Source organism: Cupressus sempervirens, chromosome 5 (genome assembly GCF_028749045.1).
Source record: "Cupressus sempervirens isolate cs-2001-9-10 chromosome 5, ASM2874904v1, whole genome shotgun sequence".
Classification (NCBI taxonomy): Eukaryota; Viridiplantae; Streptophyta; class Pinopsida; order Cupressales; family Cupressaceae; genus Cupressus; species Cupressus sempervirens.
Window position 1 is genome coordinate 944,410,036 of NC_143122.1, and position 24,504 is coordinate 944,434,539.

Sequence of the window (24,504 nt, forward strand, 5' to 3'; positions counted from 1 at the left end):
TTTTTAAAAATATGTTTCTACATCTTTGAATGATTCAATGAGTAACAAGGTTGCTGTTTACAATTACAAATTAAGTGTTCCTTTTGTTCTATGAGGATCTTGTGGGAGTAATAGTTATTTCATTGTATGGTAGATATGAAATCTTTGCCTTTAGTTATGCTACTTTACACAGTTTTTATTTATATGAAAACCATGATTCAGTTATCTTGTAACCAAACATCTAGTTTATTTGCTTTTTACAGTGCAAAATCCATGGAAGAGTGAAATGCAGAGTTTTAATCTCTAGTTGAGGTCTCGGAATTTCTTAATTGGTTATGTTTGTCTGTTATGTTGCAGGTTTATGAGCATTTTGATTCCAGTTCAGTGTTAGATGTTGATGATAGGCGATTTGAATTTTTCACTAAAAGGGTTAGTACCTGTACAATCACCATAAAATGTTTAAGTTGTGGAAACACTACATGGAAACCATATATTTAGTGTAGGTCAATATTCTTTTCATTATTAAGAGGAGAATAATGTCTCTGAGGTGCCGTGTCTTGTTGTGACAAAAGAATTATCTTTTATTGTTGGTGACTTTTAATGTCCCTGTTTGGTATCACCTATTACTTTGACCTGCTCTCAATATTTGAATAATAATCTTGTATTGTTGTTCGTCCTTTTTGGCATAGAATGAAATCTCATTTATATTTTATTGAAAAGGTCACCACTTCCACATTTTAATGTTCCCCAAATCTCTTTCTCTTCCTTGTCCCTCAAGTGAAACATCCTCCCTTTATATCTTCCAATGGGGAGGAGTTACACCTCTTCATTATCTCTCCTTTTGCAATGGTCACACCCTTTTTACAATTACCATTCTTTTGAAGAGTCACAACCTTTCATTATTTTTGCCCTTTCGAAGAGTCACAACCTTTTGTAATTACCACCCTTTTAAAGAATCACAACCCTTTATCATTCTTACCTATCGGAAGAGACAATATTTCGTCATTGCTGCCACTTTTAAACCATCACAACTTTCCAGACTACTGCCCTTTGGAAGAGAGACAACCTTTTGGAATTACTACCTCTTTTAAGCGTCCGGGCCCTTCACATCATGTTTGCCCTTCAAAAGAGTTACAACCTTCCATCATTGTTGCCCCTTTGAAAGAGTCACAACCTTTTATGAAATCCTATACTCTTTTATTCCTTTCTCATCCCCCAAATGAAGTTTTCATCTTTCTTATTATATCTCATGTTTAAGGGAGTCACAACTTTTCCTTTTATTTCTTTTGACCTGTCATTAACTTTACCAAGATTTTATATATTAATTTTTGTTTTCTTTATTTATATTTATATTTTATTTTTATCTTGTATATATATATATATATATTTTATCAGTAAACGATTGAAGCCTAGATTCATTATTGTTATGTGGTGTAATTATTTATTTTATGTGTTGATTGTATTCGAACCCAAAGCCTCTCACGTGAGAGGCTCACAAATTACCATTGTGTTGTAGGCTCTTGCCTTATATATATATATCACATTAATGATATATTATATTTTTATTTCTTTATTTGGTAGATTTATCTTTATGATTATGTATTTTAATATTATTATTTATTTGGTAGGTTTTCTTTCATTGTATATGATTAATATAGTTAATTGAATAATAAGTTACATTATAGCTTATTATCATTAATTCGTTAGTCTTTTTACTTTTATTATTTATTAAATCCTATTTTAGAAAGGGGACATTACAGTGCACCATTCCCCAAAATTGCTTGTCCTTATGAATTGCAAACCTTTGGTTTGAGTGCTCTCATACCATGTAACTCCGATATCCAATCGAACGACCCTGAAATGATAATTTCCACTTGACTTTAGAAATGCAATATACTTACAGTATAAACTTGTCAAATCTGAAGGTTGTAATATTCTATTAAAAATACTAGGAATAATTCAAACTATACAACATTTCTGGTTTAGTGTAGGGTTTCCCTTTATAAGTATTGGCTTGTTCTACTATGAGCCTTGATGAATAGTTGATAATCAAGTTCCATGATCTTAAGGAGGACCTCTTGGGGCTCTTGTTGCCTTATATGCCTATTGTAGAATGGTCCTCAAGCTATATCAATGTCTTATTTTGACTTTTTTCTTACTAAGAACTTATGGTTATCCTTTACTTGGTATATCCATCCTTACAATCCTTGGGAGACTTTATCTCTTTGCAATCCTTATGGGAGAGTCCGTGATTGGGTTCCTAGCCCTTGTGGGAGGACTTTTTGGGGTTCTTGTTATCTCATTATTAACCTAGAGCGATCCTTCAAATACGGTACCATCTCCTCATGTCTTCTCTCTCATTAAGGTCTTATGGATATCCAATAATTGACATATCCATCCTTGTAATCCTTGGGAGAGACTTTATTTCTTCCCTAGCCTTATGGATACCCTATACTTTAGTGTAATCATCCTTATAATCATTGGAAGAGATTATATCTCTTCCCAACCGTTATGGATATCCTTTAGGACGTATCCATCCTTATAAACCTTTCGAGAGACTTTATCTCTTCCTAGGCCTTATGGATACCCTTATAGGACATATCCATCCTTGTAAGTAATCCTTGGTAGAGATTTTATCACTTCTCAAGCCTTTTGGATACCCCTTTAGGACATAACTATAGTTATAATCCTTGGTAGTGACTTTTTCTCTTCCTAACCCTTAATTTGTTCTTTGAATTGCAGCACTCAATTGAATGTTCTTGATATAGTCTCATTACTCTTTAAGAATACTCCTGATCTACTCTCTTGACTCTTACGAAGAATGTCCTAATTGAATTTGCTAGGATCTTCTTTTCCATTTACACAACTTCCCTTGAAACTTTCGTAGGTCTGACCAGTTTGATAGAAGGACTTCAAATATGCCTGTGAACTCTTCCTTCGCATTAGGTTAACTATTTACCATTTTGTGTATAACCAACATTTGAACTTATGTTGATAGCAATTTCTCGATTTATTTTCATTTTCAAATTTGCTTGTTGCACTATAATATTCTAGTTTTCTTCTTGCATTTTGTTTCCTATGAATTTGAAGAATACTTGGGAAGGGATAACCCATATGCATATGTATATGCTGACAGTTTTAGAAAGCTTTCTAGTATAAGCTGTTGTAGCTGCTTGTTTTATTGTTTTCAAATTATTCTTTTGGAAAGGTCTTGTGATTCCATGTTTTAGTTACTGTCTTTTGTTTTCCAAGATACACCATATATTAAATATCTGCTCCTCTTACCCTTCTTTGAATAATATTTTCTGAAAAGTATTGGTAGCTTCATTGATATTTCTTTCTAGCTATGATAGCTATGCATTCTGAACTATCAACAAGTGTTAGTTTTTAGGAGTTTGACAACATGGCTTAGTTTCTATCACATCTTTAGCTGTCTTTATACAATTCTTTCTTCCTTGAAAACTATTCCTTATTGATTATTCTTCATAACTTATATCATGAAAAGATTATCTATATTGACCTTTCTTGGCAATTTCTTGATATTGTCTTGTATGTGTTATATTGTATCCTTATTGATCAGAAAAATTCTCGTTCCATATTTTACCCTGTAGGATGGTAGGATCATGCTTTGATATCCCTGTAATGCCCCCTATTGGGATCGCCTTCTACATTTCCTTTTTTCCTTAAAAAATGAATAATAATCTTTTTTTGTTGCTCCGTTTTGGCTTGGAATGAAATATACTTTATTGAAAAGGTCACCACCTTTCATTAGAGTCGAGTCACCACTTTTCATTGTTGCTTGTGAGAGTAATATATTATCCTCCAAATTTCCCTCGCTTCCCCGTCCCTAAAATGAAACATCCTCCCTTTATATCTTCCAATGTGGAGAAGAGTTGCACCTCTTCATCATGTCTTCCCTTTGCAATGGTGACACCCTTTTTACAATTATTATTCTTTTGAAGAGTCACAACTTTTCATGATTTGCCTTGTGCAAGAATCACAACCTTTCATAATTAGCACCTTTTAAAATAATCACAACTCTTCAACATTTTTACTCTTTGGAAGACTCACAATAGTTCATCATTGGTGCCCCTTTGGAAGCATCACAAATTTTCAGATTAGTATCCTTTGGAAGAGTCATCTTTGCGAATTATCACCTTTTAAAAGAGTCACAACTCTTCATCATGGCTGTCCTTCGGAAGAGTCACAACCTTTCATCATTGTTGCCCTTGAGTCACAACCATTTATTAATTCTCACTGAGTTATTGATTCGGGAAATGAATCCGAGTCGGTACGTGAATCAGATTCATGGATTCACGATTTTTTATTTTTCCTATTAGGATTCGTTAGTATATATATAACTTCTTTAAACACCAAAAATCTTTATATTTCAGTTGTTTGACATTTTGTCAAACACTTTGCAAGCAAGGGTCCTCTGACTGATATAACTTTTCAGATTGCTGCAGTGATTTTTGTTTGGATTTGCCTCAAAGAGAATGCTTACAAAAGACTCCAAATTGTCTAAACAATGACCTAACATAAATATGCAACTAATTTTGGCAATAGTGAATGCATATATGAGTTCTAATCATGAAAATGATCACCTACAGCCAACTGGTATTTTAACAAATAGTTGGTATGCAAGCTAACTGGCTGATAAAAAAAATGATATATTAACGCTCAAGGACAACTATTAATGACCAGCAATTGTATCTCCTTGATTGAGAATGAGTATCCAATACAATATTCATACTAAGTTAGCCAAGACTCTTGGCATTTACAAAGATATCAAAATATGATGATTGCTGGTAAAGTAATATGCACCTACAGCTGCCAATGAAAACTAATGCAACACTAAATATCTAACTTCAATACTCCCCTACAGCAATACGCTAATCACATGCATGATTAAATACAACTAAAGCCATGGATTGCTGATACCATTGTGAGGAATGTAAAAATGAATGATGTATCTATTAATGAATGATAGCTCTGATACGAAATGACAATTACAACAGCACTCTATAGTGAAAGGCAACTATGAAAATACACATCAGACCTGGCATATGAAGTCGCCTTAGAGAATAGATGTATTGCAATACCACTGAACAGAAAATAACCTCCTCAAGTGCCCAAGTCGTGCCTCTTTAGCTGTCGCCCCTGATTGTAGATGGCTATAATAATTTTCTTTGCTTTTTCGAGTTTGCTTTTTCGGATTGCTTTTTTTTTTTGGATTGCTTTTCCGGACCTTCTTTTTCGGCCTGCTTTTTTCGAACTGCTTTTTCGGCTTGCTTTTTCGAACTGCTTTTTCGGCCTGCTTTTTCGAACAGCTTTTTCAACTTGCTTTTTGTACTCAAATATTTTTTCTCAATGTAGCACAAATAGAAGACTGAAGTATCTTCCTCCCAGCTGCAATAATTCAAGCGATATTTCACACCCTCAAAATCGCGTACCAATTGAGAGTTTTCGTTCTCAATGGCCACAAATATTTTTTCTCAATGTAGCACAAATAGAAGACTGAAGTATCTTCCTCCTAGCTGCAATAATTCAAGTGATATTTCACAACCTCAAAATTGCGTACCAATTGAGAGTTTTCGTTCTCAATGGCCAGTTGTGACTATTGCAGAAACCCTAGGCTCCACAATGCACATCAACAAACATCAACATCAACAACAACAAATCTGGATGATTAGAATGAAGCCCAGGGTGCCTATTTATTCTTTTTCCTCCACTTTCTCCAGAAGCTTCTAGAACATTATTTTATTTTATCTATTAATTGACTTTATAAAATATTTTATAATTCAAGTCACTTTATTAAATTAATTAAATATAAAGTTACCTTTTAATATTTATTTATTTGATAACTTTATAAATAATTAACTTAATACCATTTATTTATTTAATTAAAATAATTAATTAGTCATCCTCATAAAATATTCATTATTTTGGACAACCTAATTAATTAAATTAATTAAATCAAATTGCCTCCAAAATGGGGACATGACAATATATATATATAGACATTATATATATTTATTCCAAGTTTGGCTTGTGGGTCCTTGGGGATTCATGACAGATTCGTGTGGATTTGTGACGGATTCATGTTGTTTATTGTAAGGATCTGCGTGGATTTGTGATGGATTCGTGCAGGATCCTTGTTTTTGACTGTGGATTCATCCGTATTTGTAGTCCGCAGATCCATACGGACCTACAGGAAAAAAAATGGATCCTGCCCAGAGCCTCTTGGGCACAAATCTAGTAACTAGGAATTCCCATGCTCTTTTATTGCTTTCTCTTCCCAAATGAAGTTTTCTTCTCCCTTTTTTATTTCTCATGTTGTAGGGAGTCAATTTTTCCTTTCATGTCTTTTGACCGTTCATTAACTTAACTAAGTCTAATTGCGTTATATTCAAATTTTATTCTTATTATATCTATTATATATTATATTATATCATTTAGCTTTTTTAATTTTGTATTTCTTAATTTATTTCTATATTTTTTCGTTTTATTATTAAAATCTTATATTTAATTTTATTGATTAATATATTTTATTTAAATATTACTATTACTACGAGACAAGATTTTTTAGAATTAAATATATATTTTAATACGTAAGTTATCGATTTAGATACGAATGTGGATGCGGGTATGAGAATCTAGTAAGTGAATGCATGAATCTTTTTTAGGAGTTTTGGATGCATTTACATTAGTGTTACAGGACTCGTCAGACTCTGTGAGTCCCAAGATGAGTTAGACTCCAGAGTTTTTTGGCCTTTGGACTTTTACTCTATCGAGTCTTGGCAAAGTTTTGCAAGACTCGCATAGTAGATGGACTCTCCTGGCTCAAAGAATCTATTGGCCAAGACTCCACCATGATCAACTGAGCAATAAAGTAAAAAATAAACATTTTAAATTTTTTTAAATGTTTTGTTTTATTTTATACTATCGTATTGCGATATCAATTTCCAAAAATTTATAACTGTGATTCCCAAGAAGGCAATCAATATGAAGTAGTAAACAATGTTTTGCATGTAGCCGGTACAAAATATAACAAATTGTCTATAAAGCAGATTCAAAGAGTTTCACTATTTTTTTTGCCAAAGAAGTAGTGCCATATCACAAAGTGTAATCATAAAGTTCTGAAACCAGGTATTAAAAATTTAAAACAACACTATCAAATTTGAAAGCATTGCAACAAATAGAGTGGTTTTCTTTTATAGAATTGGACATCTCCAAAACAATAAAAGAACAATTTTATGGTTTGTGAAAGATCAAAAAATAAATATCTGTTACCTCATTTGTCAAAGTAAAAAGATGATGAAATTTGAGCAATTATATACTTAATATTAATTCAGAAATTTATAATGATCTTTCTAATCTACTAAGAACAACAAATTTAAGTGAAGCAATTATGAAATAACTTGCATGGTCTAAGAATATGATATGAAAATTTCTGTAAGCACTTGATTATAATATGCCACTTCAGGGAGCAGTCTCCTAGTCCGCTTTATGGGAGATACCACCAGTAGTTTTCAACATGAAGACAATACTCAACATGATGATAATAATTAACCTATACCTTCTATAATTTTAGTTAACTTGTTACTTCAAAAATTTGCATTGATTCTTATATGATCAATATAAACTTTTGCATGTCTCCAAAAGCAATGTTACAAGACTTTGTGAGTCTCGAAGTGAGGCAACCTTCTAGAGGCTAGTGGCCTCTTGCCTAAGAGTTGACCGAGTCTTTGACAAGTTTCCATGAACCTGGTGAGTGTTGTTGGTTTAACATAGCCATCAGCGAAAAATAAAAAAGAAAGAAAAATTAAACATTTTTTGTTTGACTTTTATAGTATGTATGCCATATCTAAGACCTAAAAATGCCAGCCTATTACTTGCAAACACAATTAAGAGGGGAAAATGTATTGATAGATGAGTATTGGGGTTTTAGGAAATGAATCAGCAAATTGGATGGCTCTCATATATCGATTGCTGATTGTTTGGGTCACTTTTTAGCTTGGATCTAAGCATTGAGAGGAGTTAAAATAAACATTTGGAGGAGGCTTCTACAAACTTGAGTTGTTTTTTGATTTTGAGTAAATTTGAGGAGGTAATTTACATTTATTTTTTGTTTTGTAAATTTTTCAATTCATGATTCTTTTTTTTGTTTCCAGTTTGTTTACATTTGCTCTAGTGTTTAGATTTGTTCCGTTTAATGTTGATGAAAAACTTGAAAAGTAAGCAGCCCAAGTGTTTCTAAGTTTGATTTTCTATATTGTAGATGTCTATTTTATTTATTTATGATATATGGCAGCAGCAATAACATAATGTCTTAGATTGAGGGTCGTGGATTTAGGCCTAAATGTAATTGTGATATAGATCTTGTTGTAGTATCTGTTACAAATGTAAATGGCGGAATATTTTATTGATTAAACAGAGATCAAAATGATCAATATATACAAAAGGAGATTAGAATAGAATAGAAACATTCTATTCTACACTACACCTAAATATTAGAAACATTCTAATATTTACAATAAACTACAACAGTGAGCATTAAAAATTATTCTAATACCCCCCTATAATGCTCAATCTATTTACTACACCAATAGATCCCCTGAATTTAACAAACTTGTCAAGACCAAGGGGTTTTGTGAAAATATCTGCTGGTTTCTCTGAGGTAGGGACATAGAGTAACTGAATAGATCCATCTTCTACTAACTGTCGGATATAATGGCAATGAAGCTCTATGTGCTTGGTTCATTCATGAAACACTGGGTTTTTGGCAAGTTTGAGTACTGCCTGATTGTCTGCAAACAAAGAAGTTGGACCTGCTTGAGAAATATGCATATCTGCAAGCATCTGATGGAGCCAAACTGCTTCACAAGCTGCCTTGACAACTCCTCTATATTCTGCTTCTGTAGAGGAGAGTGCATGTGCCTGTTGCTTCTTACTGGTCCAGGTAATTGTTGCAGATCCGATACTGAACACATAACCAGAAGTAGATTTCCTGTCATCAACTGAGCCGGCCCAATCAGAATCGGTGAATCCACTGAGCTGAGGAGTAGTACTCCCTGTGTAAAGAAGACCATAATCTGAAGTACCCTGTACATAGTGTAACACACATTTTGCTGCAATCCAATGATCAGTCTCGGGGTTGGTCATGAACCGAGAGATGTAGCTGACTGCAAAACTGAGATCAGGTCTAGTAGTAGTAAGATAGATGAGACTACCTACTAGCTGCCTAAAGAGTGTTTCATCTACAAGAGGAGAATCAGATTGTGCGAATAATTTCAGACTAGTCTCCATAGGAGTGGTGGCAGGTTTGCAATCCTGCATTCAAAACTTGTCAAGCAAATTTTTGGCATACTTGGACTGAGACAAAAAAATACTGTTGTCAGTTTGCCAAACTTCAATACCTAAACAATAATGAAGCAATCCAAGATCAGTCATATCAAAAGTTTTGCATAGATCCTGTTTGATATCTGAAATCAAATGTTCTGAACTCATGATTAGATCATCTATGTAGACAACAAGAAAAAGAATTTCATTACCAGAGTGTTTAATATATAGATTACTATCTGACGGGTTGCGCTAAAATCCCTGAGTAACCAAGTACTGATCAATCTTTATGTACCAAGCCCTAAGAGCCTATTTAAGACCATAGATGGCCTTCTGGAGTTCACATACTTTTGGTTCTGAACCGGCAACCTTAAAACCTAGGGGCTGCGTCATGTAGACTTCTTCCTGTAATTCACCATTGAGAAAAGCACTCTTCACATCCATCTGATGAACTTTCCAACCATACTGAGCTGCAATGGCAAGAAGAATGTGAATAGTGCTCATCTTGGCTGTTGGAGCAAATGTCTCCTCATAGTCAATGCCTTCACGCTGGGTGAATCCTCGAGCAACAAGTCTGGCTTTGTATTTGTCCAGGGTACCATCTGCATGGTACTTGACCTTATAGACCCATTTACAGCTGATGGGTTTCTTCCCAAGAGGACGATCTGAAAGAACCCAGGTATGGTTCTTTTGAAGACTTTGGAGCTCAGCATCGATTGCATGTTCCCATTCTAGAATTCCTTTGGCCTCTGCATATGTTTGGGGCTCAGGGATACTATGGATGTTGGCCATAAGAGCTATATTGACTGTGTTGTGCTGAATGCTCTTATGTCTGGAGGTTCTACCCTCAATGAGTTCATCAGGACGAAGATCACTAATCGTTTTAACCCACCATTCTGGCCGAAGAGTCGAGGAGCCAATATCAAATGCTGTCAGAATAGCTGGATGAGGAGCAGGAGCAGGGGCTATATTATCAGGAGGTGGCTGAGGTGGTGTATCAGTAGCATCAGATGACTCATGTAAAATAGAAGAACCCAAGTTAGAGATTGCTGAAGACTGAATCTCAAAATGCGGTGGAGAGTCAGAGAGCGGAAATGGTCCGAGTTCCTCATCAAACACAACATCACGACTGAAGATTAAACAATCAGTATTTACATCAATCAGCCTGTAGGCCTTATGTGTGTGACTATATCCTGTAAACATAAGTTTTTGGCTTTTGGAATCCAACTTAGTGCGTTTGGCATCAGGAATCCATACATGCTAGAGAGCCAAAAACTTTCAAATGGTTGATCCTAGGTTTGCGACCAGACTAGGCTTCCTCAGAAGTTATGATTAACGGCAAGGGTGGGTGAACGGTTAAGAAGATAGACTATTGTGGATACTGCTTCTGCCCAATATTTTCTGGGAACATTTCTATGTTCTAGGATAGCCCTAGCCATTTCTGTGATGGTACGGTTTCAACGCTCTACAACACTGTTTTGCTGAGGAGTGTGAGGTGTGGTGAACTGACGTCTAATGCCATGAGTAGTACAGAAGGCAGAGAGAGCAGAAAAACAAAATTCCCCCCCATTATCGTTCCTAAGAGTACGGATGGAGGAACCAGACTCTTTTTCTACTAGAGCTTTAAATTGCTGAAATACAGGAAAAGCATCTGATTTTTGCTTAAGAAAATATACCCACATTTTGCGACTGAAATCATCCACAAAGAGTAAGAAGTACCTATTCCCGGAAATAGAAGAAGTATTCGTAGGACCACATACATCAGCGTGGACCAACTGTAGCACTCTAGATGCCAGCCATGATTCGCCCTTCTTAAATGGTGTCCTATGTTGCTTCCCTGCTTGGTAAGCTCCGCAAACGCAATGGTTCTGGGTCTGGATGTTAGGTAGGCCATGGACTAAATTATCCCGAGCAAGTTGTGCTAGATATTGCATGTTCAGATGACCATATCGCTGATGCCAGACGCTGCTGAGAGCGGATGATTCAGCGATGAAGGCATGCTCAAGAGAATCTCTTGAATCTATAAGTCTATAAATACCATGATCCTCAAGATCGATAGCAAGGGTAGTGCGAGAAGCACGATCAATAATCGAACACTTATTTCAACTGAAGATGACATCCAACTAAGGAGAGTGCTTCATAATTTGACTAACAAACAGAAGATTATGTTTCATGCCAAGAACATAACATACATTGAGAAACATGAGTTTTCTTCCTCAAGATTGAATCTGAACATTGCCTTTGCCGACAATATTGTATTCTTCACCGCCTCCAAAGATTACTGAATCAGAATAGGGAGTGAATTCAACAAACCAATCACGCCTATGAGTAAAATGTCAGGAGGCACAAGAATCGATGTACCAGGCAGAAGATTTCGCATGATTTGTAGGTATGTTGTCCATAAAGGCATGATAGATAGATTCTTTCTGCTTTGAGTGCTGGGCAGCATTGGCTTGTTATTGAATTGAGTCTAACTTCTGATGTTGCTGATACAGATGTTCATAACGTGTGAATATCTCAAATGGCACAAACTTCGAGGTGAGAAAATTAAAAACCCAAAAAAAATTGGAGAACCCAGAAAAGAGCTCGAAAAACCCAAAAATAAAATGTCGAAATCTGGATGCGTTGGCTCGAAAATCGAGGCACAAAAAAAAAAGACACCCATAAAATATTGATGAAGACCCATTTGAGATCTCGAGAAACCCACCAAGAATATGAGATCAGAAAATTTATCTGAGGTTAAAAGCTAGGGTTTCGAAGAAAACCGTAGTTGGCAGTTATGGAGGACGAATTAGCAGAGAAAATGGCCGATTTTAGTTGCAGAATGGGGGCATTTTTTTATTACTGAGACAACAAAGGTAACATATAAAAAAACAATGACTTTACCTCAAAACCGCGAGTTTTTCGACTTAAAAATCGTGTTTTAGGAGCTCGCAATTTGCAGTCGAACTGAGAAAACGGCAGATTTATATTTCAGACACTCATAGCAGAGGATGAGACGCGATTTGGAGCCAAAAACAGAGGTAGTTCCAACGTATTTCAGATGCTCAGAAGAAGAGACATGATTTGGCAGATTTGAAATAAAACACAGACGTTTTTCCACGAATTCACAAACTTTTTATTCTGAAACCCTAGTGCTGTGATGCCATGTTACAAATGTAAATGGCGGAATATTTTATTGATTAAACAGAGATCAAAACGATGAATATATACAAAAGGAGATTAGAATAAAATAGAAACATTCTATTCTACACTACACCTAAATATTAGAGACATTCTAATATTTACAATAAACTACAACAGTGAGCATTAAAGACTACTCTAATAGTATCAAGGGATAGGGCTTGGAAATATGCCATCCTTGGACAAAAATTAGTTGTTACATGTTGGCATTACATGGTAACATGTAATGGAGGAGGCATTAAGAGATTGAAATATCACCATGGACATATACTAATGCATGATGCTAAACCATGCAAAGTAGCAACACAAGATGTCATACATGATATGCAAGCTATTTTAGAGGCATCTCAAGAGAAAGAATAATTAGGAAAGAAGCAACATGAAGAAATCAGATACTTAGCCAAAGAGGGCTCTTTAAGTTATGAATCTTCAGTTACACCTACTAGTACTATTGCTTCTACGAGTGTGAGCATTGGGCCTCGGGTTTGTTAGCAAAAATCCACACTAGATTCCATCTTTGTTCCATGCACAACTCCAGGTGCACATCCATTGTTTGTGGGCATGGGTTGAAATAAGGAGAAGCATGAACAAACAAAAACGACGCTTGGAGATTTCTTTCTCTACAACCACCTTCCATTTAATGCAATAAGGTACTTATTATTGTAGTTATAAATTTGTATGTCTTACTTATTTTGCTTTCAAGACTCAAGAATATGCTTATTTTGATTTTTTAATTTGTTTAAAAACTTTATAGTAATATACTAATAAGTATACTTATTTGTTTATTTAATTTCTTTTAGGTCTCCTTATTGACAAATTGTGATAGATTTTGTTACTGTTTGTGGTTTGGGGTTCAAAGCCCCTAATAACAAGAAGCTAAAAGGTCCTATTTTGACTCAACAAGTGACTGATATAAAAGTTGAAATTGAGTAGTGTAAAGTATGGAGGATGAAGGGTTGCACTATCACGATTGAGTGTTGGACTAATAGATGAAATAGAATACTACGTTATTTTCCTTCCTCCTCATTAGGTTTTTGTACTTAGAAAGTTAGAACTTAGAAGTTAGTTGTAAATTGATTATTGTACTAAATTGATTGATCATTGTACTAAATTGCTTTGTTTTTCCTTAGGTACCATAGTGTTTTTGAAATCAATTCATGCCTCAAGGAAACCAAAAAATGCAGAGTATCTTTGTGAAGTAATGGACGAAGTGTTGAAGGAGGTGGGTGAGGAGAATGTGGTACAATAAGTCATAGATAATGCAACAAATCTGTTTCTATAGGAAAACTTCTTATGGAGAGGCACTGCCACATGTTTTGGACTCCTTGTACTGCTTATGCATTAACCTCATGTTGGAGGATTTTGGTAAGCTTCCTTGGATAAAAACATATGTAGAGCAAGGAAGGAATATTTGTAAATTCATATATAATCATACTTGGGTTCTTAACCTTATGAAGCAACACACCAAGCAAAAAGAGTTGTCTCATCCAGGATTAATTAGATTTGCAACAAATTCTCTCTTAAGTCAAAGGATTGTTTGAAAGGCATGTTTCTATGTCAGTAGTGGACATGATTGTCATATGCGAAGGCCAATGCAGGGCTGAGATGGCTGATCGGGTTTTTGATGTGAGTGGCTTTTGGCAACTGACCAAGGGGATTGCGGTGGCAATTTTTCTTTTTGTCCTCATTTCCATTTCATTTCATCATTTTTGTTGAACACTTTTTTTTTTTTGTGGTTTATTTTTAAAAACAAAACTTAAAACATAAAGCTTAATCTTTTCACCTTTCACAATGATTGCAATTCATAGAGCTTCATATTATTTTTGTATGCATTGTTGATGGAGAGAAGTCCTCAATGGGATACATTTATGAGGGCACGGTTAAGGTGAAAGAAGTCATTCAATCTTTTTATGCAGGAAATTGGGATAAATATGCTCTCATATGAGATGTTATTGATAGGTGATGGCACAATCTACTTCATAGATCTATACATGCAGTTGCCCACTTCCTTAATCCGGCATACCAATTCAGCCCATGTTTTAAGGTGAATGACGAGTTGTGGAGTAATCTCTATGATGTTATAGAGAGAATGTTACCTGATGAAATAGTTTGAACAATTATAGCCTGTGAGATAGAAATGTATAAGAGAGAACAAGGAGACCTATTTGTACGAGACTTATGCAAGAAAACCTGAACCATAACTCATGCCTGGTAAAAAATTTAAGGTTCCAAATTCTAATTTCTAACTTTGACCAATTTAGATTGATGTAGTCAAAATTATCGAATTGATTTAAAATTTTCTTGTTTGAGATGTATGGTGGGAGGTGTTTAGTACTAAGGTGCAAAAATTACAGAAGATTACAATTCGTATCTTGAGCCAGCCATCTAGTGCTTTAGGATGCAAATGCAATTGGAGTTTGTTTGAGCATATACACTCGAAGAAGCACAATAGCTTGGCAGTGAAAACGTTTTGTGATATTGTGTTTGTTCACTACAACCTTTGTATTCGTCACAAACAGTTCTTGGGCACTAATACATCTCTTATTGTATTAGAGAACGTTGATCCACTAGCAGAGTGGAACATGTAATGTCCCCTACTTAATGTGACCATCAGGGTCAATAGATTAGCCTATGACAGGAGCTTCCGTAGGCTAATGAAGTGGTTAGGGAGCTTATTTGGCAATATTTTCAGGAGTTACTAACTTTAGTATGTCAATGAGAGTCAAGTGATATGGAAATTTTAGGTGTTTGGCTTGGTAGATTTGGTTGAGCTCTTTCTGATGAGCTATCATACATGGTATTCTAAGTTCAACTCTTATGTGATTTTAATGCCAAAATTAATTTTACTTTATTATAAAGTGATAATTAAATAAAAGACTTATCAATTCAGTCACTTTATTATAAAGTTGTCTTAAAAAGGTATTTCCCATTTATCCCACATTGCTTATGCAAATGAAGTCGACTTCTTGGGGGGCTTTACACTCTCTTGGTTGCAATGAGTTGGGGCATGCTTGGATGATATTATTATTATGCTATTGGATTTTTTGGGAAATCTAATTGTTGAGCTTGGAGGACGAAACTCCTCTTTGCTAGCATTCTCTTTGTTGTTGAAAGACACAGTTAGGAGGATTATCGAGTGTTTTCATTTAAGAAACACATTGGGATTTATTGGTGGTTTTACACATGATTTAAGAGCTTTGATGTTTAGGTCATGCAACCATGAATAGTGATTTTGCTATAGTGCGCGTGAATAGTGCTTTTGCTATAGTGCCCGTGAATAGTGATTTTGCTACAGTGTGAGTGAATAGTGTTTCACTACAGTGCGCGTGAATAGTGAAATTGCTACAGTGTCATGTATAGTGTTGCTACAATGCGTGAACAATGTTGCATTGAGTTTTCTTGCCCACCCTTGCTGGTTAAAAATTGGGACACTTTCATTTCATCTATAGATCACTACTTATAGGTTCCTTCCATTGTACTGTTCATTTTAGGCATTGTAATTGTTAAATACCAGTCTGACTATTTGTTGTAGCCTATAAGGAAGTTGTATGTAAACATTTCTATTGCAAAATCAATATTTTATTAGCAAATATGGAGCTTCTAGACTTTGCATACTTATTGTTGTATGTTGAGAAGTGTTTGTCAAAATGCCATGTTGAAAATAACACTCTAACTGATAATACTTAGTAGTTTGCAAGTATCCTCAAAAAACAAAAAAAGGGGTGGTTATTACAATGGTATCAGAGCTTTAAGTCCTGCCATCCTGTGGAAGCCTTACAGGGAATTTGGAACAGCCAGATAGAGGGAAAAGTGTTTGACGAAATGTCAAAACACTAAAGTCAGAAATAAAATAGGTTAAGAATGTATGTTTGAGCATGCGACAGAGTCCATTAACTTCTGCCATACCAGAGCAAGGCAACAAAGATTCGGACTTACAGAGTGAGTAGTCTAGTTCATCTATGCAGGTGGACATAGAATCCGATCATACAGACACAAAAGAGATATTCTTTGAATAAGAAAGCAGTATGGGTGACTGAGATGACAAGAATACAGGACTAGGCGGAGGTAGGAATGCCAGACCAGATCAGGAGGAGGTAATGTTCAAACGGTTACTAGGTACGTTAGAGGAGGGGCAATGTATGCAACATTAGCAGAATAGGAGAATGGATATGATGTTGCAACTTATGGCTAGACAGAGGGGCGTAAATATTAATCCGAGTGATGCAAACAATGGTAATGGGGGCAATGATAATAATGGAGGCCAAGGCAACAACAATGGTCTTGAGAATAACATTAATGGTAATAATAATGTATATGGCAACAATGGGAATGAGGCTGATAATTTTAGACATGTTGCACACCCAACTTGGATAGCATGCTCAAGACCTCTTTTACCCACCTTTCCACCCAGAGATCTGGTTCAACCAGTAAATGAACCGCAGATTACCGAGTTATAAGATTAGTTCAAGAGGGACTGGAAGGCTAGTGGACTAGAGTTTTAGGCAGATATTTCCCTCAGATATAATATGGACTTGAGGATGAGACACATGCCTAGAGCAGGAGGAAGAAATCAAAACTTTGAGTTGAGAAAGAAAGTTGAGAAACTTTCTTTGCCTTATTATGATGCCTCAGGGAAGATGACTACACAAGCTTGGGTGCAAAAGGTAGATACATACTTCTAGCTGAATTTGATGCCTGAGGAGGAGGCTATCAAGTATGTGGCTATTCATTTGGATGACTCAGCACATGAGTGGTGGCACCATGGCATGGTAAACTTGGGGCATAATCAAATCACATCTTACAAGGAGTTCACTTAGATACGCATAAAGAGATTTGATACCAAAGATCCTGAGTCACAGTTAAAAGAATTGGCATAGCTCAAGCAGTGGGGATCAGTTGAGACATATATCAGTGAATTTCAGAGGTTAGTTGTGTTGGTTACAGACATATTAGAGAGGAGATTAGTAGTGCTATTTATGGATAGACTTTCAAATCCCTTGAGGGGTTGGGTCAAGGGGCATGACCCAACTACATTACAAGAGGCCACTAAGAAGACTCGTGACTTAACACCTTCTTTTAGGAGCAGATTTCAGCATAGGGATTCACATATGAAGATGGATAAGGAGAAGGACAAAAAATCTTTTCATAAGGATGCTCAGCCAAAAAGGGATAATAAGTTGGACAATGACATCTTAAATGAGTTGAGGAGGAAGAAGGTATGATTTCTTTGTAGAGAGCCTTGGGATTTATCTCATAATTGCCCTTTCAAGGCTAAGGCAAATCAAATGGAATATTTTTGAGCAGAGGAGTCACAGTCAGAGGGGGAGGATCAACACTCTAACTTGGATGAGAGTAGCACTCCAGAGGAGAACGACATTCCTAAGGATGATAGGTCATTGGCACGATTGACGGGGGCTCAAAAGGCAATCACATTTAGGTTCAAGGGTACTATCTACGGGCTGAAAGTGATCTCTCTTATTGACATCGGAGCTACACATAACTTCATAGATGCACAACTGGTAGCCACGAGAGGCTTACAAACTGACGAGCATGCTAGATTTAAAGTCATGGTAGCTAATAGCCACAAATTATTATGCACTTGGAAGATATCTAATCTTCACATAAGATTTGGAGATGGCTATAAGTTGGAAGATGAGTTCTATGTAGTAGACATGGGAGACTATGATATCATCCTCGACATGACATGGATGGCCTCGCTAGTTGAGTTCACACTCAACCTAGCAAATTGGAGATGAGATTCTAGCATGAGGGAAGAACTGTTGTACTTAGAGGACTTTTGGATGGGAGTTGCAGAGTAGTCTCCCTAAGGAGAATGCATAGACTTTTTAAGCATAACGACATAGAGTGGGCAGTAGAATGTTTCATTATGTCAGATCCACAGGAGCCACAAATAAAGAGTCATCCACCAGATATTCGGGAGATACTCGATAGGCCTGCCAAAGTATTTGGCAATATTCCACATGGGGTCCCTCTTGACAAGGGAATAGAGCATGTTATTGAGCTCGAGGAAGGAGCCAAACCGGTCATGATTACCCCCTATTGTCATCCTAAGAAACACAAGGATGAGATAGAGAAGGCAATTAAGGAGCTACTGGAGATGGGGCACATTAGGTCTAGCAAAAGCCCTTTTGCTTTAGCAGTAGTTCTAGTGAAGAAGGATGGCACGATGTGCATGTGCATCGATTACAGGGCACTAAATAAGAAAACAATTAAAAAGAGATATCCGATTCCTAGGATTGATGAGATGCAGAGGCGTGCTTCACCAAAATTGATCTATGATCTGGATAGCATCAGATTCAGATGAGATTAGAGGACATCAAGAAGACAACCTTCTGATGTCACTATGGCCACTTTGAGTTTATGGTAATGCCATTTGGGCTAACCAATGCTCCCGCTACATTTTAGAGTTATATGGACTAGGTATTCAGGAGGCAGTTGAGGAGATTCGTTTTGATCTTCTTTGATGGCATCTTGGTCTTCAATAAGACCTAGGAGGAGCACTTACAACATCTAGAAGAGGTCTTATCTATTCTGGACAGAGTCATTGTATGCCAAGGAATCTAAATGCGAGTTTGGCATGACCAAGCTCCTTTACCTTGGGATACCATTAGTGCAAATGGTGTTTGGGTTGATCTCGAAAAGATTAGAGGTATTGTGGATTGGCCTACTCCCACAAACCTCACACAGCTCAAGGAGTTCTTTGGTCTATGTGGCTTTTACAGGAGGTTTGTTATGGGATTCTCACAAATTGTTGCACCTTTGACGAATCTCACCAAGAAGGGGGCCTTCACATGGACAAAGGCAGCATAGAGATGTTTTGACCACTTCAAATAGGTAATGTCATCTTGTCCAGTTGTAGCTCTACCTGAGTTTGTGAAACTATTTGAGCTTCAGTGTGATGCTTCAGGAGATGGGATAGGGGCAGTATTGATGTAGGAGAGACTCCATTGCATTCGAGAGTAGGAAGCTCCAAGGAGTTGAGAGGAGCTATTCTATCTACGACAGGGAATTGTTGGCCATAATGCATGTGTTGGCCAAATTCAAATCTTATTTGGTAGGTGGGCATTGTGTGATCAAGACCAATCACAACAGAATTAAATACTTCATTTGCCAGCACAATCTTATTGGCCAGCAACAGAAATGAGTTACTAAATTGCAAGCTTATGACTTTGATATAGAGTTTGTCGAAGGTAAGAAAAACATGGTGGCTATTGCTTTATCTCAGAGACTTCGCTTACGTGCTCTGGTAGAGGTTTCAGGAGATTGGAGAGATCGGATTGCAACGGAGTATGCAGGAGATGATTGAGCTTCTAGGATAGTTGTGGGCACCATTTAAGATGGCAGGTATGCGATGTTGGATGGGTTGATCAGACTTCAGGACAAGGTTTATTTGATCCCTACATCACAGTCTCGAGAGAAGATTTTGAGGGCATTTCATGATGCACCTACAGCTGGGCATCTAGGGGTCTTCAAGACCTACAGGAAAATTCGAGAGCAGTTCTCATGGAGAGGGCTCAAGGATGATGTTCAGAGGTATGTCAGGGAGTGTGTTGTTTGTCATCAAAATAAGGGAGAGCACACGTTTCCTGCAGGTTTACTACAACCCTTACCCATTCCGGATGGGAAATGGGAAAGCATTTCTACGGACTTCATCACTGATTTACTACAAGTGCAGGGCAGAGATTGCATCTATGTGGTGGTAGACCGCTTGACGAAATTTTCTCACTTCTTTGCTATTCCATCCACTTACACAACAACACAAGTGGAAGATCTTTTCTTTAGAGAGATATTCAGGTTATATGGGCTGCCTAGATTCATAGTTAGTGATTGGGATGGTAAATTTATGAGTGTTTTTGGCAAGAACTGTTTAGGTTGTGTGGTATAGATCTTACACCCAACACTAGTTACCATCCACAGACAAATGGGTAGACAGAGATTGTGAATAAATGGGTGGAGGGATATTTGAGAAACTATGTGAGTGCTCAACAAAGAGCTTGGGTCAGATGGTTGCATATGGGAGAGTACTGTTATAATACGACGTATTAGATGTCCATCAAGATGACTCCTTTCATGGCATTGTATGGTTATGAAGCACCTAGCTTCATCGATTTAGTTTTGGGGGACAACAAAATGCCCAAAGCTAAAGACTTATTGCAGGATAGTCAAGATACTCTGAGAGTGCTCAGGGAAAACATACAGTAGGCTCAGAATCCACAGAAGTTGTATGCTGATCAGCACAGGGTAGAGCGTAGTTTTGAGGTAGGGGAAATGGTTTACTTGAGGCTACAACCATACAGACAGTCAACGCTCAAGAAGAATGGAGCCAAGAAGCTGAACCCTTGGTTTAATGGCCCCTATAGAGTGATTTGCAAAGTGGGCGATGTTGCCTATGAGATTGAGCTTCCGGAGGGCAGTCGAGTACATAATGTGTTTCATGTGTCGAGACTTAAGAAGGCCATTGGTCAATGAATAATGCCTTCTATAGATTTGCCGCCGTTGGATAAGGAGGGGAAGCTTGTGTTGGTTCCTAAAATTATTCTGGATACTTGATAGAGGACTCTTAGGAACGGGGTAGTTAAGGAATACTTGTTTAAGTGGAGAAGCCTGTCAAAGGAGGATGCTACTTGGGAAAAAGAGCAAGTATTGCAGCATCTAGAACTAAGATTGCTTGAGGGCAAACAATTTCAAGGGGGCGGACTGTAATGTCCCCTACTTAATGTGACCATCGAGGTCAATAGATTAGCCTATGACAGGAGCTTCCGCAAGCTAATGAAGTGGTTAGGGAGCTCATTTGGCAATATTTTCAGGAGTTACTAACTTTAGTAAGTCAATGGGAGTCAAGTGATACGGAAATTTTAGGTTTTCGGCTTGGTAGATTTCGTTGAGCTCTTTTCGATGAGCTATCATACATGGTATTCTGAGTTCGACTCATGCGGTTTTAATGCCGAAGTTAATTTTACTTTATTATAAAGTGATAATTAAATAAAAGACTTATCAATTAAGTCACTTTATTATAAAGTTGTTTTAAAAAGGTTTATACCATTTATCCCACATTGCTTATGCAAATGAAGTCGACTATTTGGGGGGGCTTTATATTCTCTTGGCTGGAATGAGTTGGGGCATGCTTGGATGGTATTATTATTATGCTAATGGATTTTTTGGGAAATCTAATTGTTGAGCTTGGAGGACAAAACCCCTCTTTGCTAGCATTCTATTTGCTATTGAAAGACATAGTCAGGAGGATTATCAGGTGTTTTCATTTAGGAAACATAGTGGGATTTATTGATGATTTTACACATGATATAAGAGCTTTGAAGTTTAGGTTATGCAGCCATGAATAGTGTTTTGCTATAGTGTGTGTGAACAATGTTTTTGCTACAATGCGTGTGAATAGTGGTTTTGCTATAGTGCACGTGAATAGTGCTTTTGCTACAGTGCGTGTGAACAGTGTTTTGCTACAGTGTACGTGAATAGTGAAATTGCTACAGTGCCGTGAATAGTGTTGCTACGGTGCATGAACAGTGTTGCATAGAATTTTTTTGCCCACCCTTGCCGGTTAAAAATTGGGATGCTGTCATTTCATCTATAGATCTCTACTTTCATGTTCCTTCTGTCATACTGTTCATTTTAGGCCTTGTAATTGTTAAATACAAGTTTTAATATTTGGTGCAGCCTATAAGGCCAATGTATGTAAACATTTCTATTGCAAAATCAATATTTTATTAGCAAATATGGAGCTTCTAGACTTTGCATACTTATTGTTGTATGTTGAGAAGTGTTTGTCAAAATGCCATGTTGAAAATAACACTCTATTGATAATACTTAGTAGTTTGCAAGTCTCCTCAAAAAACAAAAAAGGGGTGGTTATGACAGAACACAAATATTGATGATCTCGTCTTCAATGATGAAGACTTGAATTGAGTTGATCAAGTGGATCAAGAGGTAGAGGTAGTAGTGATGGTAGTGCAAGAGGCTAGAGTACAAGGAAACCCAATGTAGGATCCTGAGGCTGAGAGTGATGGATCCAACCTTGATGATGAGGATTAGGAGGATGTGTATGACGATGAGGAGGATGAACATGTCCCTGAGGTTCAAACTGAGATATAGGAAAAAATGATGTCTCTAGAGTCTTCCATGACCTATCTTAGGTATACTCGTAGGAGGATATAGTCTATTATGAGCCTTTATTTTGATGTGTTTTGAATTTTTGATTCCATGGATTTTATAGTCCATGATATTTGAAAATTGCAGACATTTGATAGTGACACTATATTTCTATTATGTTATTTAGTTTAACTCTAACTAATTGCCTTCTGAAACTCTCATTGAACCTTATGTGATCCATTCAAAATTGTGTATGTGTGCAAAGTAGCTTTTTTATATCTCAATTATTGTGTTTTATGTTAATTGACTAAATGATGCATGAAAAAATCACGTCCTTAAATATCTTTGAAATTCTTGGGTTGTTTTATTTACTTAGTCTGGACACAAATTTGGGTCGTGTTGGGTGGATATTTTGCAACCAACAGTTTTGGGTAAAATCTAATTGCAAAATAGGATGACCAACCACAACATGTGAGATAGAGTCTCTCCTACCTTAAAGGAAAGGCTCCCCCTTTTCACCATTGCTTGGATCAACTTAAGGTAAGCAAGAAGTTGAGAGATTTTGGAAAAGGGTGTTACCAATATTCTTTCCTCTTAACTTTTAGGAAAGAAGCCACTTACCCATGGACCAAGTAATGGGCAGGTTGAAATCTCTAACTACGCTTATATCTAAAAGCTGAAAATGGTGATACTGATAAACCAACACTAACTCAAAGGCTAGCTAAAAGTGTACCGATTTGGCTCTAAGTTCGGTCATAATTCTATATGAATAAGCTTTACTAATAGGGCATAAAGACTTCCAAAAGTAAACATATCCTAATTATTTGGTGAATCAAGAAAGAGATATAAGCTATAGATAAAGCTTCTAGTCTATATATCTCTACAATTGTTCCGAGTCAAAGCTCCGGTTCCAATTGCTTCTTATCTCATTTTATACTCAATTATCAAGAATATGATATATTATAAACCAAAGATAACATATGCAAATCACAGACCAAGCTTCCAATTAGCACAAGTTACAATTGCATTTAATTAAATTTTAGTTTCAATTGTTCCTTTGTATTCACTTTTCTATCAAAATAGTGCTACACAATCAAAGTTTTGCTGGCACAATTTCTCCCGAGCTCTCTTGCATACAATAAAAGATAATATTTACAATGAGGGGGGTACTCCTTATATAAGCAAAGGAGTTGAGAAAAAGATGGAGGAAAAAGAGGGAGCAACTCAACCAACTTTGACCTGGTCTAACTAAAAAGAGAAATTATTAGATTGCATGTCATTACACATGTAAATCGTATTACATGTAATTACACATTTGCATATACATCCTCTTCAATTACAAACATAAAAGAAGAAGAAGAAAGACAAAAGAGAAAAGAAACAATCCTAGGGATTGTTTTAAAGGGCCTTGTACCTAGCGATGCTATCCTGGATGATCATAGGATTGGGAGTTCTTGTATTTTGTGTCACTACATTCACCTTGATAACCATGGTGTTGCATCTTTTGATAGCCTTTGACTCTCTTTGATGAATTGTCCATTGTTATTTGAAAACTTGATGTGATTAAGTTTTTCCTATTGAGTTGTCATGAATTCTCCATTGTAGATTGGCACATTATAGAGTCTCTGACACTATAAAGATCTTTTCGACGATATTTGGATGTAAACTCAAAATAACTTTCTGTCAACACCTTTATTTATTTATTTTTTATGAAGCAAAGTGCTTGGTCCATTCCCATACAAACTCAGATTCTCGGACAATCATTGGGAAAGTGGAGACCAAATGAATTACCATTTCTTTGATTCAAAGCACGCCTTCTTTATGGGATGTCTTCATTCTTGATAAAAATTCTAACATATCTCGACTTTTTACAAC

The 24,504-nt window shown here is 36.4% G+C and overlaps 1 protein-coding gene across 2 annotated transcripts in view; it reads left to right on the forward strand.

Annotated features, from left to right (window-relative positions):
- Positions 1-24,504, forward strand: part of NOF1 (U3 small nucleolar RNA-associated protein) — a 341,291-nt gene that overhangs the window by 256,184 nt on the left and 60,603 nt on the right. For both annotated transcript variants that reach the window (XM_089833039.1, XM_089833040.1), the window contains exon 19: positions 337-408. In XM_089833039.1, the coding sequence (XP_089689165.1) occupies positions 337-408 (72 nt within the window). The remainder of the gene's footprint in view (positions 1-336; positions 409-24,504) is intronic.